This window comes from Nanorana parkeri, unplaced genomic scaffold (genome assembly GCF_000935625.1).
Source record: "Nanorana parkeri isolate BGI_ZX_2015 unplaced genomic scaffold, ASM93562v1 scaffold1397, whole genome shotgun sequence".
In the NCBI taxonomy this organism is placed as follows: domain Eukaryota; kingdom Metazoa; phylum Chordata; class Amphibia; order Anura; family Dicroglossidae; genus Nanorana; species Nanorana parkeri.
The window spans coordinates 6,400-25,649 of record NW_017307665.1 but is presented as its reverse complement, the minus strand read 5'-3'; the positions used below and the strand labels follow the sequence as shown (position 1 = coordinate 25,649).

At 42.0% G+C, this 19,250-nt stretch overlaps 1 protein-coding gene across 2 annotated transcripts in view; it reads right to left on the bottom strand.

The window, feature by feature from the left end:
• Positions 1–19,250, bottom strand: part of VMP1 (vacuole membrane protein 1) — a 126,982-nt gene that overhangs the window by 102,918 nt on the left and 4,814 nt on the right. For both annotated transcript variants that reach the window (XM_018569789.1, XM_018569787.1), the window contains exons 2-5: positions 17,167–17,268; positions 13,234–13,369; positions 10,751–10,841; positions 9,022–9,132 (exon numbers count right to left, since the gene is read on the bottom strand). In XM_018569789.1, coding sequence (XP_018425291.1) covers positions 9,022–9,132; positions 10,751–10,841; positions 13,234–13,369; positions 17,167–17,242 — 414 coding nt within the window. In that variant the 5' untranslated portion in view covers positions 17,243–17,268. The remainder of the gene's footprint in view (positions 1–9,021; positions 9,133–10,750; positions 10,842–13,233; positions 13,370–17,166; positions 17,269–19,250) is intronic.

Sequence of the window (19,250 nt, the reverse complement as noted above, 5' to 3'; positions counted from 1 at the left end):
CCCCCCAATACTTTGCAGACAATAATGGAACAATTGTCCTGCTTTCGATTACCAAGTTTGCTACATAGCATAACATGTCAAGCAGAAAATGTGCTTCCTTTGTGCAGAGGTGCTTCCTTTTCTTCTTTGGGAGTGGGCAGTGATTATTGCTGCATTGAATGTAGAGTGTAGTAATATTTTCCGGGTAGGCCCCTCACAGTCTGGGCTGAGAAAAACTGGGTTGAATGATGCTGGATGTCATTGAACCCAAGAACACTGAGAACATCCAGTAGAAGAGTACTGCAAGCACAACTCTGCACTGAAGATGAATATTGCAAAATAGCTGCTTTTTTATTTTAATCTGTCATTAGGCTATTATTAATTTTATTTATTTTTGGCTGGAGTTCTGCTTTAACGATAATGACTTCTGAAAAAGTTATACTGTGCAAATTTGCTACTAGGATGGTCTTTGAAATATTTCTGATGGAAGAAGCATGAAAACGACATCCTCCATGAAATGAAAATGTAAAAAGAAATAGAATAATTATTAGAAGCAGACTATGGTGAATTAGCTAAACCAGTGCTTGTTCCCATCATAAGTAGCTATTTTGGACCCATGACATGTCTATTTCCTGTGCAGAGTGACTGACTCATGTTTTTGGACACATCAGCATACTGCAGCCTATACATTCCTTTTTCCATTTAATCTTACCCCAGCAGATGTTTAATCCATTACAGAATGATTCATAATATTCTATAATTAGAAAATGATTGTATGGCAAACTGGGACAGGCTCTCTTAGTTTGGTTTCTGTTTATCTAAAAGCTACCCTGCTGTTTAAAGCATTTTGTAACCTCTTAAAGGCAGGCTCCTCCTTACCATCTTGTCTTGATTTGTATTGTAACTGTGATGTCATGTCCTTGTATTGTAAAGTGCTGTGCAAACTGTTGGCGCTATATAAATCCTGTATAATTATTATATGTAGCTGGTGCCTTTCTCAGTTCATCAGGAGCCACCAAAAGGCCAGGCGTTTTAGTTCTAGTGAGACTCACAGGTAAGCGTATTTTCTTACACAGCGTACTCCCTTGTGCAACTCCGCTACTTTTTGTAAGGATAACATCCACTGTTGGCAACTTTTAAAGACCTAGTGGATCACCACTGCTATACTCTATGGAAGGTTTAAAAAAAAAAACAAAAAACAGAAACATTGGTTGCAAATGCGGTCTTGGTTTACAAAAGGAGCAAGATCCTGGGCGGTTATCCAGATCCATATACTTGTGTCTCTAGTTAGTAAGTCCATCCCTTGGAACAAGTATAAAGGAGACTTTAGTGTATAGTTCTTCCAGGTCAAACTAGCGTCCTCCCGTTACCCTAAGCTCAGTATGGCGAGCTGGCAGATTGGAGCGGGGAGAGGGGAATCCAGACCCTCCCCCTGTCTCGGCAGAGAGCCGTGACAGGATTGAGAGGTGAGCGAACGCCGGTATGTGTTCGCTCACCTTCCGATCTACTGAGCCGACCTGTGACAGTCTCATTGTCACAGGTCGGCTAGAACTATGAGGTGAGTGGAAATCACTAATCTCACAGTTCTCCTTTAACATTAAAACCTTCAATGAAGCATTATAAGTCATAGGGGGACACCAAGAGCATATAAGCATAGTGAAAATACATCAAATTAAAAAATGTAATAATATTTTCATCATAAATATACATGCTTGCAGTGACCGACATTTTGGGAAATTAAAAAAAAAGTGGTGTAGGGGGGAAGAGCTAGGACCTTCATATTATTTCCTGCACAGCTAACCAGATTTAGCCCACATTCACACAAACCTCTTGTGTTAGTTTTACTTAAATACAGGAGAAATTGATCTGAGAAATACACAGGAGAAATTGATCTGAGAAATACACACACACACTGTATATCCATCATACACATACAATTACCCCATATTGCACATATTGAAAGCGAAAAAGAAGCAAAAAGATCTCTAGCCTGTTTGCCAAGGCCTCATTCCCACAGCTTAGAGTCAGCCCGTACAGATCCATGCAGCATGCATGGCCGTATGTGGAAATTTTCGGTAAAGACAGGTGCTGCGTGTGATTGTACGCAGCAGCCTGTTCTTCCCTATGGGAGGACGTGGCCATACAAGGTCGTACCCTCACCCGAGCTGCAAATCCGTGCGAGTGCGGGTGTCCGTACTCTGATGCAGACAGGATGGCGTATGGCAGCGTACGGTCGCATCGTCACATAGGAAAGAACAGGCTTCTGCGTACGTGGCCGGCTCTAAGCTGTGTGAATGAGGCCAAACAATCATGGTAAATTCTGCCAAAGAAAACAGGCATACCCAGGGGCACAAGGCAATTCACAAAAAACAAGGACTGAGCGCTAGTGGTCCCAGCGTGATCTAAAGACAGCAGTGTAAGCACTTTTATTTGCAGACTACACAGCTGCCAGAGAAGGGCATCTCCCAATGACAAATTGTGGGGAGGGACAAAAACTTGAAGCCCACAGCTTCAATAAGCTGAAAATAAAATGCAGATGGGTTCAACTAGCCATACTCATTTTAACAGAGAGCTACATGACAGCCCTGTGGTCTGAAACACTTATGAACTATTAATATAGACACAAAGTGAAAAGTATTCCATCTACTGTGAATGATATTAAATATTACTGCAGGATTAAAATCACTTTAAAAAAAAAAAAAAGAAAAAAAGCCCATTCCATTCAGTAGACAATCACTCTGGCTGAGAGATGGCTGGAGGCTGGAGATTAACCTCTTGCTGGCAGTCGCCACATTTAGCACACTGTAGCCAAAAAAAGACACTTGTTACAAATGGTTAATCTCAAGCCACCAGACAAATAAAAATCCCCTATGTAGTTTAGTAATCAGGGCACGTGCTGGTCACATGAAATTACTAAGCATGAAAACACTATACTGGCATCATAGGCTGGAGTGGGACGCCACCAGGTGGCACTTCTGAGTAGTTCATCCATATCTAGAAACAGACTTTCCAACAAGTTGAGTTCAATTCACACAAGTCAGACATTTGTAAATAATGCTAGAAAACTAGTAAAAAGGCATGCACACTTTTTTTCCCCACTAAACACATCCATACCATGAATAAATATTTGAGATTAACCATTTCATAAGGCCTTGGTTCTCAACTAGTGGGTCGTGACCCAAAAGCGGATCGCTACCCCATGTTCAGTGGGTCGCCACATGCCTTCCACTTTTCTAGGGGAGAGACTCCTCAGCCTCCCCTAGCGCAGCAGCCATTCAAAATATGTTGGCCGGCCCTGCGTGTCAGCTTGAAGTATGGTGGGCTGGAAGTATGGCCATAAGGAAGCTCCATCCATATGTGCATTGCTTACAGCTCCCACATGTGCCCTGTAGAGGTGCCTGGAGTGACGTCACATTCTGACTCCAGGCACCTCCAAAGGGCGTGCAAGGGAGCTGTACAAACAATGCACATATAGATGGAGCTCCGTCACAGCAGCCCACACTGGACACCAAGCTGAGGATCCACTCCAGTTCCTGTTAGGTAGGGAGACTGGGTGGACTTTAAAAAAAGAAAAGAAAAGAAAAAAAAACATTTTTTTGGGAGTGTGTATGTGTGTGGGAGAATGTCTGAGTGTGCGAGATTGTGTCTGTGGTTGTGTGCGTCTGTCAGTGTTTTCGAGGGTCCATTCACACTAGTACAGTGTGTTAAATCGTACAGTCCCATGCGATTAATGCAGTGTACCACGCAATTGTACCTACTGTGCATTCTGGTGTGGAAGGTGTGTTGAGTTGCCATTAGTTTGAATTAGAGCTGCAACAGTTAATCAATTACATAGATTTAAAAAGTCGATGGAAAACATTGTCAACGTTTTCCATCGTCGATTAGTCGGCTATCGATAGGTTAGCCTGTTCGGGGCTCCACACATGACCCGAGCCGCACGTCACACGCTGCGCCCGCTGTACAGCCGGGCGCAGCGTGTGTGTACAGCCGCACTCTTGATGGTGTGACTGGGGCGTCTCCCCACCGCGCCGCACGACACGACTCCTCCCCGCCATACGGACTCGCCGCTTCTCCTCCCTGCAAGCCGCATCTCCCCGCCGCAGCCCGCCCATTCATGATCGGCACAATGAAGGAAAAGCAGGCTTGCTCCCCTGATGGACTACAATCTCAATACAAACTGGCAGTCCATCACTGGAGCCATTTTTTTTTTATCCGATTAATTGAACTTAATAAATCGGCTAACTAATAGATTATGAAAATAATCGTTAGCTGCAGCCCTAGTTTGTATGACACCCCAAAAACGCATCTCCCGCCCACAGTCCGAATGTCTGCACCCAAACGTCCGGTAATGCAATGCCGTGCATTTCATTGCAGTGCGACTTGGGTCACAACCAAATGACCAAGGACAAATGTGGGTGCTGAGGTTACACAGGCTGAGAACCACTGTCATAAGGGATCATGTAATTGCAGCAGTACCAAACTCTCACACTGGGTGGCAGTGCTACACAGTGCTGTTCCACTTCACAGGTTATAGTGGCGGTAGTGTTCCATTCCTAGTCCCGCCGGCGAGGCACCATTGCTGACATTCCACTCGCCGCCCCCCCCCGCAATTTTCACTCGCCAATTGCAAGGGGGCGAGTGGAAATTTTGAGGCCTGGTCTAGAATTTAAAATACTGTACATTTTACAACCCACCCTTTTTTTTCTATTTATTTTCTTACAGGTATTTCTATAGCACTGACAAGTTATGCAGCACTTTACATACTGCACATTCATATTAGTGTCTGCCCTCAAGACGCTCACAATCTAAGATCCATTTCACACATGCATAATTACTCATACTAGAGCCAAATTAGACAGGAGCCAATTAACCTTCCAGTATGTCTTTGGAGTGTGGGGGGAAACCGGAGTACACGGCATGGGTGCTAACCACTGAGCCACTAAGACAAAGAATGACAGAACATCAAAATCACCAAACACTGATAAAAAGAAAACAAATACAACGGCCGCATCTATGGACCAGTTGCACAATGTGAAAAAAGCAGAAACTGAAAACCAAAAAAGCATGTTATAGGCAGAATCGGTTATAAAAGTTGAACCTGTCCTTTAAGTGGCACTAAACTCATGAATGAAATCATAAAAATGCATCCAAATACCCTATTAACAAAAATGTATCTTATTTGTGCATCACTCAGCCATAGATTCCCAAATCATCTCTGAATTGGTGCGGACAATGTCCTTCCTGCTGGACGGTGGCTACTATTGTTCGCCATGGTCCCTGTGAGTGTTGTAAAGTTGGCTCTCCCCAATCCCCCTTTCCCCACAGGGTGAAGCAAAAACATGACATGACTAACAGCGCTTCTCATTTGTATTAGATGGCAAAACTCAAACAATTATGATTTTATTTAAAGCCAGAGAATGATTTGCATCAATCAGCAACCAATAGGATCATTAAAAGCCCTTACCTGCTCCCCTATGGCATTACTCCCTCACTTGCCAAAATGCTGCATAATCTTGATCACCAAAGAAGGAGCAGAGATGAAGCTTTAGTGGTTTAGATAGTAAGTGAGCAATAACGTAGGAGCAAATTAGTGGTTTTTTTGAACCTATTGCTGGTGATTTGCCACCAGCCAAAGGATCACCAAAGTGTGACATTGCCTTGTAGTGAAAGTGTAGGGATTGACATTGCTGAATTCTCCTTCTGAATATACTAGTAACCTGGATTTCATGTCAATCCAAGGGATATATTATCTTAAAGCGGACCTTTACCCATATCTTTAACCACCTGCTGTCCGGCTGTTGTAATTAAAACGGCCGTACAGCAGCTTCTTGAATGCGGGTGGGCGTTTTTAATCCCGCCCCGCTCGTGCCGGCCGCAATGTAAACAGCCGGCGATGGCTGTTTACATACAAGCGTTCGGGCGTCTGTAGAGACGCCCGATCGCTTGTAATATGCGTGCGGGTGTGTGGCCCCCCCTCCGCCGCAGCCGGCGATCCCAAGCTCCGCTGTGCCCGGTGTGAGCCCGGGACCAGCACAGCAGCTCTGTGGCCAGAGATCAAACGGAGCTCAGTACACAAGCTTTGTTTGATCACCTCCTCCTCTTCTGAATGCACGCAGTGATGTGTATTACATCACTTCCTGCATTCAGTATCACTCTCCTTCCCTCCCTGATGGGAGATGGAAGTTTCCACCATGTGGAAACAGACTGGAGCTGTGATGATTATTATCAATGGGCCAGTGTCCTCCCTAGCTTATTGACAAGTTAATTATTGCATATTACGAAGGTTGTGTGATGATTTGGTGCCTCAATATTATAGTGCTGAAGTGCCTTGGGAGAGACGGTGGCGTCCACGTCCTTTTTGCACTAGATGTATATGCTCCATGTCTTCTATGTTCTTTTATACTGTCGTTTACTGCAATTTACAAAAATCCTCAAAATAAACATGCTTTAAAAAAATTTAAACATTTTTTTAAGTCCCCCGCCCCGCACATGCAAACATGCGTCGAGTGCGCCTAAGTGCGTAAACGACGATTGCATCCATTACGCCACACATGTTACGTATTGCCGCGAACGTCGCAGTGAGAGCAAAAATTCTGGGGCCATCAATCACTGATAACACTAACCTGATGAGCGGTAAAAGCTTTTAAAGCGTCGCCTATTGCCAATTTGGGGTATGTAAGTTTTTGCGAGTTCGCGGACGCACGCAATTTTAAAGCTTGACATGTTTTGTGTCTATTTACCCGGCGTGACCCCGTCTTTTATATTTTGCCAAAAATTTGGGTAATAATAACTGTTTTATAACATAACGTAGGGAAAACTGTTGTTTTTTCCCCAAAATTTTCGGTACTTTTCTCATTATATAGTAAAAAATAAAACCCGTAGTGGTGAATAAATACCACGAAAAGAAAGCTCTATCTGTCCCCAAAAAATTGCATAAAATTTATTTCAGTACAGTGTTGCATGACGGAATAAATGTCAGTCAAAGTACCGCAGCGCTGAATACTGAAAAATGGCCTGGACAGGAAGGGGGGGTGTAAACACACCGGTCAGCAAGTGGTTAAAAATAACAAATAAACCTTTAGAAATATTTAGTAATGACAAATCTAGAAACACATACTCCTAGATAATTGCAGGCTTTGTATTCTTTGCATACCTTTTTCTCTTTTGTTTCCCAGTCTTCTGACAGTGGTCATTACGTGATCTCCCTTTACTTCCTGGAACTCTGGCACATTATGACTAGGACATCATCTCAGGGGAGGAAAATGCCTTTCTCCTTAGATTACAGATTAGATGTCCCAGCAATGCTCTGCTGATGTAACCTTCCCAAGATGCAACGCTTGGGCACATTACATAATTTATGCCAAAACTGGACCAGGATGTGATAAACTCTTTTGGTAAGTAAATGAAAAACATGTTTGTTTAACTGTTCTTATTCCAGATCTGTGTGCCAAGGAGTTTAATCAGAGAGCCAGGAATTTCAGCAGGAGCAATGGAAGCCCCTGTATTGATTTCAGTACATGTTTTCTTTAAAAGAGCAAATAACCATTGAGGAATGTTGTGACGCATACAGCCAACAGGTGGCATTACAAAACTACTACATCATGTAAGTTTTGATTTATGAATAGTGGTGTCCAGCTGCATACAGGCCAGGCAGAGCTGTTTCACTCTGTGACCCACACCTTATTTAATTCACTTCTTAAGGCAATAAGGGAAATCCTAAAAATATATAAAGAAGATCTGACACAGTGTTAAGGGGAACGGATGTGTGATGCGGAGAAGGAAATGATTAGGTATGGGTCCAATTTAAAGAGCACTGTCATCATCGCTTGGTGGAATTATATTTATATATACATTGTCACATGTCTGGCAAATGAAAGGCTTGGCCTGAGTGAACTCTATATCTGAACGTGGATTATTAATAGTATATTCTGCAAAACTTCTTCATGATGCAACAGGACCGACATAGCTCCCCTGGGAGACAGCTCCAAGCTGCCAGGCAGTGCTAGCCGTAATCCAGAAGGTTTAACTATTCTTTGAAAACACAAATATACAACTTTAGGATTAAAATCTCTTCTTCATTTTAAAAGCGTCCAGAATTGGACAACATGCAGAATATATTCAGTTACCAACTGTCACTGCTTGCATATTATCAAGATCTGCAGTAAATGACATAGAACAGGGAAGGAAATGGGGGGACTGAATGAAGGGAGCTTTTAAAAAGGTAATCTCCTGGGCTGTTATTCTTATATTTCAACATGGCATATCACTGATTTGAAAGAACTAGGTATTGGAGTTTTCAGATCCAAGAGTAACATATGAGGAGGCCAGGATCAGGATAGCAGTTTTAAAGTCCCTTCCTTAAAAAGCCAAACTTAGCAAGTCACTTTACATAAGATTCTGGACATCGGAAAAGATACTCATAACTCTTCTAACATGGTGCATCACAAGCCATGCTGTTGGGCCTCAATTCCACATCCACTATTCAGTCCCAGAATACACAGGTTTATTGCACCAGTTACCAGTTATGAGACAAAAACTGAAATGCTAACAACCCACTGTGGGCTTTTTTTGACACAGCCAGAACAAGCTTAAAGGAAACACCATGAGCAAGCCTTGTTATAATTTACCTGTCAAGATGCCTTAAATTGAACCTGTCAGTAGGCCATAGGCAGTCCAGTAATTACATATTCCTAATAGCAGCAGGTGTGTTTAAAAACAAGCCCTTACTGATCTATGTGACTGCAGGCACTGTGGAGTACTTCCTCCTCAAATTGCACAAGAGAAACAGTGAGGTTATTGAAGTCTCCCTGGCCTCCTCTCCCAGTGCACCTGCCCTGTGTTTACTATACAGATTAGAAATCTGGAAGCCTACCCCGTCTTACTATTGAAAATTTGAGGATGAGTTGCCTGCAGCTACGGAGGTCAGCGCAGGCTTATTTTAAAGCTCATTTAGTGCCTGGTAAGTACTTGAATGCCCACAGATTACCTCTGAAGTAAAAGGTTTCTGGTTTTAATAGAATTTCACAATAGCTTAAAACTTACCAAATATAGAAGAAAGGTATGAAGGCCAGTTCCAAGTCCCACAGAGGACAGAATTCCTAAGCCTACCCAGTAGGCACACCATAAAAACCTCTTCTCCATATACTGTACATACTGCAAGAGAAAGCAATCAGTAAATATCACAGAACTTTGGCCTGCTTCATGGCACTCAGATTTGTTTAAAAACAGAATAAAAATGTGCCATACAACTGAACATGTGACCAAAAAGTGAAAGATAATCTAATCTAATAGACAGGTGGGACAGGTGGGAGTAATACAGGAACATTCATCTCTTAAAATGTAAGTCAACCCTAAATCTATTGTTCAGTATGCTTGGCATCATGCCATACAGTTTTCTTAAACAAATCTTTTTTTTTTTCCCCTTATCTGTTGCATAGTTTATTTCTTGGAGATCCTAGCAGTAATGCAGCATAAGGCTACTGCCTCACAATTCGCAGTAACATTGTCAGCTTAGGCTGTATGCTACAGTTGGGTGGGACTTCCTCTCAGCTCTGCATTTGCAAACGGTATGCGCAGACCTGATAGGTAGCCCAATGGCCAAATGAAGGAGCTTACATGGCAGGACAAAAATCCTGCTGTTAATTCTGAGGCAGCAGCTTGGTGTAGTCAGTCTGCAACAGGAAGCGCTTTAACTGGCAGAATGTCCATGTAAGAAACTGAAACAGATTCACCAAAAAATTTTTCTTAAGAAAACTGTAAACAGTGAGGCAAGATGCTCAACATTTTGGCCTCGTTCACACCAGATGCAGTGCATTCCGGCCCGAATGCACTGCGAGCCGGCTCACTTTTTTGTGGGGCAGGAGGGAGCGTGGCGGGCCATTGAAATCAATGGCACCGTAGCCACACCCTCCAGCCACAATGCGATCGGCCACACAAGATTGCAAGGCCTGCGGTCCAGTCTGATCAAAAAATAGAGCTTGCAGCATTTTGATCGCACTGGACTGGACCGCAGGCGTAATGTGCCTTGCAATCTCGTGTGGCCGATCGCATTGCGGCCAGAGGGCGCGGCTACGGTGCCATTCAGTTCAATGGCCCGCCACGCCCCCTCCTGCCCCACAAAAAAGTGAGCCGGCCGCAATGCGAGGCAGTGTGTTCTGGCCAGAATCGGGCCAGAACTCACTGCATCTGGTGTGAACAGGCCCTTAGGATCTATGTTGCAGGCCCAACGTTTATAGGAAGAGAACAGGCTTTAACCACTTGCTGTCCGGCCATTGTAATTAAATGGATGCAAGTGGGCGTTTGTAACTCGCAAGCGGGAAAGGTTGATCATTTTAAACAGCCAGCTATGACTGTTACATACAAGTGTTTGGGCAGCTATAGAGCCACCCAATCGCTTGTATGGTGCGGGGAAGTGTGTGCCCCCCCTCTGCTGCCGCTGTTTGCTATTCCAGACTCCGCTGTCCTCTGTGCAGGCCCGGGACTGCTTCGGCAGGTCTCTGTGGCTGGATCACTGAATACTGAAAATTGGCCTGGACATGAAGGGGGTTTAACACCCTCCGTCTTCAAGTGGTTAAACAAGGTTTTATTAGAAATTTAATTAATTTCTGCAACAGCATTTATGAAGATCAAACAGAGGTTTCCCTCCGATTACCAAGGACCGGCCAACACAAGGATATTATACTTGAACACTCCAGTCTGCCAGTATGTTTTGTAAACAGGAACCATGTCTTGTTTGAGCATTTGTTTAAGATAATAAAATGCAAACTCATACCTGTTGATGTGTTCCTTCAATATAATACGCTACTGTAAGAAGTGTAAGCAGGAGCAGTGTTGACCCCACCATCCCACGACGGTACCACAATCTATTGGGGAAATTTTATTTATTAGATATCTAATAATAACAAAAACTACACAGTACAGATTACATGTATTGAAAGGACAACCACAGAGAAACACGTTTGATTTCAGATCACAACAATTAAGCCCAGGGTGTTTTATAGATCAAAATGAATGATATCAAACACATCTTATTGCAACACAAGTTTACAATGTTATTTAAAAATGGCGTTTGGCCACAGAATTTTGTTTGCACTTTAATAGCCAGCACAAAACTGACACAGAAATAAAGACAAGCGTGCTCACTTTACAAATCACTACCCTGTATTTGGTTACAAATCATAAAAGCGTGGTAGATCCTCTGAAGTGCCTGCGCGATTAAAAATCTTATTTAATCCGGGTGACCTTTAAAAGCCAAACAAATCTTAAAACAGCGTGACTACATTTTCTGGGTGTCAGTTATCATGAGATATAGCAGCACCGCTCTTCAAACTGTTAAAGAAGGTCTAATGTCTGCCACCTATATGGAAAGTGAATGTTTGATATATATCGAACTTAATAATCGGCTAACTAATCGATTATGAAAATAATCGTTAGCTGCAGCCCTAATAATCATGAATGTAAAATAATCATTTTTGTCCATTTTCTATTTACAAGCTCCATTTTAGCTGCCTGGGACTACTGAGAAAGTCCAGTCTTTATTAGTTCTGATACTCAAATCCCAGAATCTGGAAGATGTGGCAGTCTGAAAACACAATAACTGCAGGTCCCACAAACCATTTTAACATTATGGATGGATCTTTATGAGCATATTAAGTCAGAAACCACTTTCGATGCTGACAAAATTGCACAGTAAATTGGAATATTGTCTTGTAATAATACAAATTGAGCAGGGAAAACAGATAAAAACAGGGCTATTGGCTGAAACCCATTCTAACCCTGAAACTGCTTCCAACTAGTGGGAGCAACCACCCTAAGCTCCTATTTAAATGTGCATGTTTCTGTCTGTAGACATGTATTATAACATGTAGCCTGTCCTATACTTTAATAGAACTGCCATTATACTAAAAAAAAATAAAAAACATGTGGAGATTCCAGGGAAGTATAATGATTCACCTGTACGCATCTAAGACCTATTTTTTTTATGCATAGTTTTATATGGGCAGCACAGTGGTGTAGTGGTTAGCGCTTCTGCCTTGCAGTTCTGGGGGTCCCTGGTTCGAATCCTGGCCAGGTAACTATCTGCAAGGAGTTCTCCTTGTGATTGTGTGGGTTTCCTCTGGGTACTTCAGTTTCTTCCCATACTCCAAAATACCTGGTAGGTTAATTGGCTCCTGTTAAAAATTGGCCCTCGTATGCGAGATGGGGACCTTCGATTGTAAGCTCCTTGAGGGCAGGGACTGATGTAACTTTGTAAAGCACTGCATAAAATTGTTGGCCAGTAATAATATGAATATAGTATAGGGGTAAAGGGTTTTTGGAATCATCTCAGTTCCATTTTATTATTGTAAGGCATTGGCTAGAAGGGTTTTGTACAATGTATACGTGTTCTCTAGGTTTCTCACCTTCACATGGCGAGGAGCTCCAGGCTTTTTATCTGTTATGGAGAAAACCCTTTTTGTTTTCTCAGATCTTAATAGGCTCTGGTCTGTGTCATGGAGCCTTTTTAGAGCTTTGGGTGGGATTTTTAACTGCTGAGAAAAAGGTGAAAAGGTACAAGTGCTTCCTGTTTGGGTTGGGAAACCTATTAAGGGGCACCCTGTTGGTAAGGAGCTGACATGAGTTTAGTTAGTGGCTTGAGCATGCAGATGTTTTAGTTTCCTTTTATGCCACTGACTTACTGTACAAAGCCAGTCTATTGCAATGATGATATGATAGTTTACTGCCTTGCTGAATAAAAGTGCAAGTCAAAACTTCTCGGACAGTTCCTAGGTGTCCCCCGCCTTCATGATTTACTGTTGTCCTCCCTTTACATAATGTAAGACAAAACTATACGGTATGAAGCTAGCCATGAACTTAAGAGGCTCAATAAATGTATAGCTTGAGAGTGGTCAGATAATTTAGCTATTTGCCCGGAATTCTACAATTTAGGGTTCCCCCAGATAAGGATTTCTCTTCCTTTCGTCTGTCAATGGAAACATGTGCAAGTCATCTCTGGATCCCTGACACAATTCAAATGGAAGGGAGACCATAAGAAGAGTGCCATAAACACTGAAGTAACAACTTGTACCTTTTCCAATAGATTATAGTATATTTAGATTTTGATCTACAGTTACCCATTCCAACACAGGATATGAACACATACTCAGGGCTACATCTTTACACTATTTTGTTATTCAAGTTATTGATCATACTTAGTGAAACAATGGTCATGCCAACAAGCCACTTTTGATATTTGGTAAACACAGCAATACGTACTTTAAGCTCCATTCCCTCAAGTTTATCAGGGTTTCAAGGAAAAAATACTGCAAGGTAATAAATGGCTTCCTCCAGAGAACAATACTCTGTCGGTCCCCACGGTCCCTTCTCTTCTTCTCATTCAAAAAGGAGGAATCTGTAAAGATAAGAGTCTTCATATCACAAATATGCATCACAAAACCATTTGAAATACAAATGTGTATGTTTTTTTCTTTTAAAGTGACATTAAACCCTCAGATTTAACATAAACCAATACTGTAATGTGTGCCTTACTGTAATCCATGGTTGTTTCCCTTCTCTTTGCTGCTCTTCCTTTTAAATCCTCATGTCTTCTCATGCTTGGGGAGAACTTCCCTTTGCAGCTCAGGGCCTCTTCCTGTAGTGCTGGCTCAGGTTACAAACGTACACACAGACACCATGTATCCATTCCAGAGACAAGGCAGTCTGCTGCAAAACAGAAGTTCTGCCCAGCATGAGAACAGATACAGATTTCAAAAGGAAGAGCAGCAAAGAGAAGGGAAACTACCATGGATTACAGTAAGGCACACATTACAGTATTGTTTTATGTTAAAAAATCTGAGGATTTAATGTCACTTTAAGGTTATACTAAAAGAAGGTAGAGAAACAGATATTTCTAAACAGTCTATGCTGGGGCCAGAATCTCGGCACTTGGTGGTTTTAGTGTGGGGCCTTTAAGTGCAGAGAGAAGAGTATGCAGAACAAGGGTTAGTGATAGAGTTTTAGTTTAGGGGCTAGATTACTATTAAGCCTTGTTTTTAGGCCGGTGTCTTTGGCTAAACTGGTTAACCGCTCCCACTCTCCGATTTCTACCACATAAAAAAGGTAACCATTCTGTAGTCAAGGGCTGCAACTAACGATTATTTTCATAAATCGATTAGTTGGCCGATAATTTTTTCGATTAATCCGATTTAAAAAAACATAAAATACCATCATTTATATTAAAATACATAAATGCAGCGTTACAAAGTTTACTTCAGAATAAAATGGTATGCACATTTTTTGAAATCGCACTGCACTGGGCATTGCAGTACCCTGCTTTTCATTGCTGGCAATGAAACGTGCATCAGAATTTGTCAGGCTAAACCGGAAAATGACTTTTCCCCACTATATCTATACATCTAATTTTTTATGCATTATATTAGACATTTTAATTAGTTTTATGCATTTAAAATAATGTGAATTGTAAAACTCTAAGCCAATATAATAAAATAACCAACTTTTTTGCATTTTTCATTTTAGTTTATTTATTTAAACTTTTTTTTTACTTCATTGCTAGGAGCAATAGCCAGCCTGCTATTGTATATTTTAAATTGCAATAGTCAATAACAAACTAGCTACTGCACCCGCCCACTGCTTGCTATCAGCAGAGGAGGGACCTGAAGGAGAAAGTTCTCCTTCAGGTCCTCCTCTGCTGACCGACAGCAGGCAATGGGCGGGTGCAGTAGCCAAAAAAAGTGAAAGTCCCTTAACTGTGCACAAGAAGAAACACAAGTCGGGTGCACCTACATAGAAACACGACGATTGCACATGTGCCATCAGGTATCGCCACATGCGCCGGAGTGAGAGCAATAATTCTCGGGCCAATATTCATGGCTAACTCTAAACTGATGACTGGACATTTTATATATATATATATATTTCCCATTAAAGCTGAACTCTCCGGAAAAAAGGAGATTAACCACTGCAGTGCGCCCCCTTCCCCATGGAAAGAGTAAACTGTACATTTATCCAAGGAGATGATGAATAAAGTGATATACTTACTAATGCCTCACTCCTGCAGGCTTTCTTCTCTTCATGCAACCAGTCCCTTGGTTGCAGCACTGACATTATTTCATACAATGTAGAACCAGCAGTCCCACACTGTATGGGAGGACACAGAGGGTCTGCCCACATTACAGAGTGTTGGGCAGCGGAGGAGAGCACTGGCTGCCAGGGGATCAAGGAATAAGGTACATTATAAATAGATCACCTTCTTCATCATCTCATTGGCAAAAAAGCAGGTAACCCTTGCAGTGGTAAGAGGAACCCACTGCCAGGGTAAATCCTTTTTCCTCGTGTGTATAATATATATCTATAGAAAGACCCCAGGAGCCAGGTAGCCACTACTCCTTGAGTCCCAATTCACACCTAGGCGTTTTGTTGCTTAAAGCTTTGAGCAATGAAATGCTCAAGACAAGGAATCCCATTCATTTCCATGGTCCCTGTTCACACCTGAGCATTGTCTTGCAAACAGAAAAATGCCTGTCACTGGAAAAAGTACATGAGCTACTTTTTGGCAGATTACAGCGCGTTTGGCCCCATAGACTTCAATGAAAACACCTGACTAATAGTTGACACAAGTGGTTTTGATTATTTTTGCGTGCATTTGTGGGTGTTCAGTAATGTCTCACAATTTGCCAGCTATAATGTGCATCTTAACTATGCGCATGAAAACGCTGTCGCTCAGGTGTGAATGGGGCCTGAAAATGACAGCTGGCTCCTACCTTTTGGGGTTTTCTATAGTTGTTGAAAAATCCTGCTGGCTCCAAGATTGGACAAACTGTCTCTTGACTTCCATATTAAATTTGTTCACTCCTGTGTGTATACACACATATACACAAACAAACACACACTGTAATTGACAGTTAATTTAAAGGAGAACTATGGGGTGAGTGAATTATACTCATGTCCATAGTTAGAGCCAACGTGTGACATTGAAACTGTCACACATCAGCTCTATTGATCGGGAAGTGATCTCACTTCCCAATCATCTCCCTGCAGAGATTCCCCCTTTCCCCTCTCTCCGATCCTTCAGCACTGACTGGAGGAACAGACAGGGGAGGGGATGGGCATAGCTGGGTGGATGTCAACAGTATTGTCAGGATCCGTCCCCGCTGCGGTGCTCTCAGCATATAGAAGGCAATAGCACGCTACATGCTGAGTTTTGGGTCACGGTATATGTCCTCCCGTGACCCAAAAGAGAACAATGGGAAAAACATTGCCCCATAGTTCTTCTTTAAAGTATATCAATCTGCAGCCAGCTATGACCTGAGAAATGGCAAAGGAAAAATAAAAAGTATGGAATATTTTATTCCCATAGCAGCATGGTTACGTACTTAGAACCCTAAGAAATGTAATTTCCTGCTAGTGTGACTGGCTCACTGCTTTTCCCAGCAGTAGTTGTCTTACAACAACACTGGGGCTGACCATATGATCATAGCAGACAGGCCTTCCCACAAACTGAGTGGAATCATATGTTAGTTTCAACAAAAACAGCTGCAGGTAGAACTGTGCAATGAAGTTTGTAAAATGACCAGGAGATGATAGTTTTATTCCCAACAAAAACGTAGTTGGTTTCTGTGTCTTGCCCAATGCAGCTCTTTCCTCACATAAAACAGGGCCCACTATTAGTTTTACTACGTTATCTCTTGTAAATTCATTTGGTCATTTTCCAGATTTAGTAAATATGCAGAGCACAGAATATATAGGTGTAAGAGTAGTAGTAATAATAATGGCATTAACAACAGTAAATAACAAACCTTTAAGTATAAACATACATAGACAGGTTGTGTGTCAAAACAATTTGAAGAATGTGTGGATGTTTTTTGCAAATACATTTGCTCCAAGAGCCCGAGAGGCTAAGGGCTCGTGCACATGGGTGGATGAGTCTCTAAAACATAAAATCTGTTGTATTTCCTGAAAACCTGCATCCCATGATATACAACCGTATGCATACCTAGCTGAAGGCACATACCCAGGTGCAGCCATTGACCCCTATAGGAGACTGTATGCACAACCTGTGCTTCCCGTCTGGGAAAACACACCAGAATACAGGGTGTGTGGGCTTAGCCACCCATGTGCATGAGCTATAAAGAATACGTACAACAAAAGATAAAATGTCAGCAATCATTTAAAGTTCATTGAACAAAGTACCGGTAAAGTTCCCGTTGCGTTGTTCTTTAGAGACTCCAACGCGCCGCTGCTCACAATCAGTACCATTCTCTGCCATTTCATATGTCAGCTGAAGTTGAGAATCTTCCAAAGAAAACAAAAACACAAAGTCATGGCTGCACACATCACACACTAGCCCTGCATGCATGCATTTTGTTTACATTATAAATGATCCTTTGCTGAATTCAACTTCATGCAAGGGAAACATGTATTTCAGAGTATGAGGCACCATAAATAAAAGAGGAAACTGGCTACACTCCAGCCAGGCAGACGGGAGAGCAATCAGTTATAAAAACACATTGTGCAATCGCCTCATTACAACACTGCAAATGTTGGAACACACCGAGTGGGATTTATTCCTGGATCTGCGGAAAGCAACTTGAAATATCATACAGTTAATACTCTTGACAGGAAGGGCGTGGAAATCCCTGCAGTGTGCTCTAACATTCAGACTGGTTTACAGCAATGTGAAATAGAACACTAGCTGTTAAAATTACAGAATACTACGCAAACAGGCATCATATTTATCAAGTACACTTCACCCGATAGGAGTCACCTTTCCCAGCAGTACAGGCAGAAGCCAAAGTTTACATGAACAGAGTGGGTCTGAAGCACTGCTTCTCTTATTGTATACTTATTTCAAAAGTAGAGTAACAAAATCCTATTATATACTTATTTACAAAGGGCAAAAGAGCAAAGAACAATATAAAAAGTAGTAAAAATAAAAAAGCAAGCAAGCAAAAAACAGCTTACTTGACATTTGCTCTGTACTATTGTGATCAGGAGGGGGATCTGAGCTCCTATCCTGTTCAACCTGTGTGAAAGGGGCCTTACTTGTATGGGTAAACTGATCAGGCCAAAATTATGAATGTACTGATGTCTTCTTTGGCAGGCACAATACATTTAATTAAGATGTACCAGCTAGTCAACTTCATGCAACTACATTCTAATGGATAATCTATCTATATATCTATATATATAGTACATTTATACCTGTAATACAGATAATGGCATAATTCTTTAAAGCGGTGGTACACATCAGCATTGCCCCATCACTATTATGTTAAAGTGACTCTAAACTCAGGAGGAAAACCTTAAAAATGTATTCAAATACCTGAACTATTAAGCATCTTATTTGGGTATCACTCTACTGTAGATTCTCAGATCGTCTCTGAATTGGTGCTGGTACTGCCCTTCCTTCTGGAGGGTGGCTACGTTTGTTCCCCATGGTCCCTGTGTGGTGTAATGTAGCCACCGCTCCAAGCTCGCTCACTCCCGTGATGGACTACAATCTCACTTGTTTAGTTTGCTAACTTGTATTAAAATTATGGGGAAATTATGGTGACTAGATACTAGGACCATTGGGTGTATTTCACAGCATCAGAGGTTTCCCAGTGTCTATTGGTTTCTGCGTTTAAGTCATTTTTGCAATTGCACAGAGTCTATTATTTTCACTCAGACAGGCCCTGACTGGTAGGCCTGATCTGAGAGAAAAAGGATCACCATGGTACAATTGCTGTCCAACACTGCAAAGCCATTATACGTAGATGGCAGCAGGATTATTTTACAGTAAGCGGACCTCTTTTACACATATTTAATAAAAAAAAAAAAAAAATTAAACATTACCATTTCAATTTAACTTTGAAAAATATTCTACCCCTTGGAACAGGAAGGATTTAACATGTACACCTTGGTTTGGGTCAGTACTAAAGTATCGCCTAGATTGAGTACATTATTTTCAAAATTTGGATCTATGTATTTAGAACAGTTGCTTACCCCCAAGGGGTACACACACACACACACACCACTGACAAGCTCCGACTTACATCCCAGCCACATAGTTTGTGAGTGGTACTTCCAAACGGTTTCCTTAAAGTGAAGCCATTTAAAAGGAGAACTATGAGATGAGTGATTTCCACTCACCTCATAGTTCTAGCCGACCTGTGACAATGAGACTGTCACAGGTCGGCTCAGTAGATCGGAAGGTGAGCGAACACATACCAGGTTCGCTCACCTCTCGATCCTGTCATGGCTCTCTGCCGTGACAGGGGGAGGGCTGGATTCCC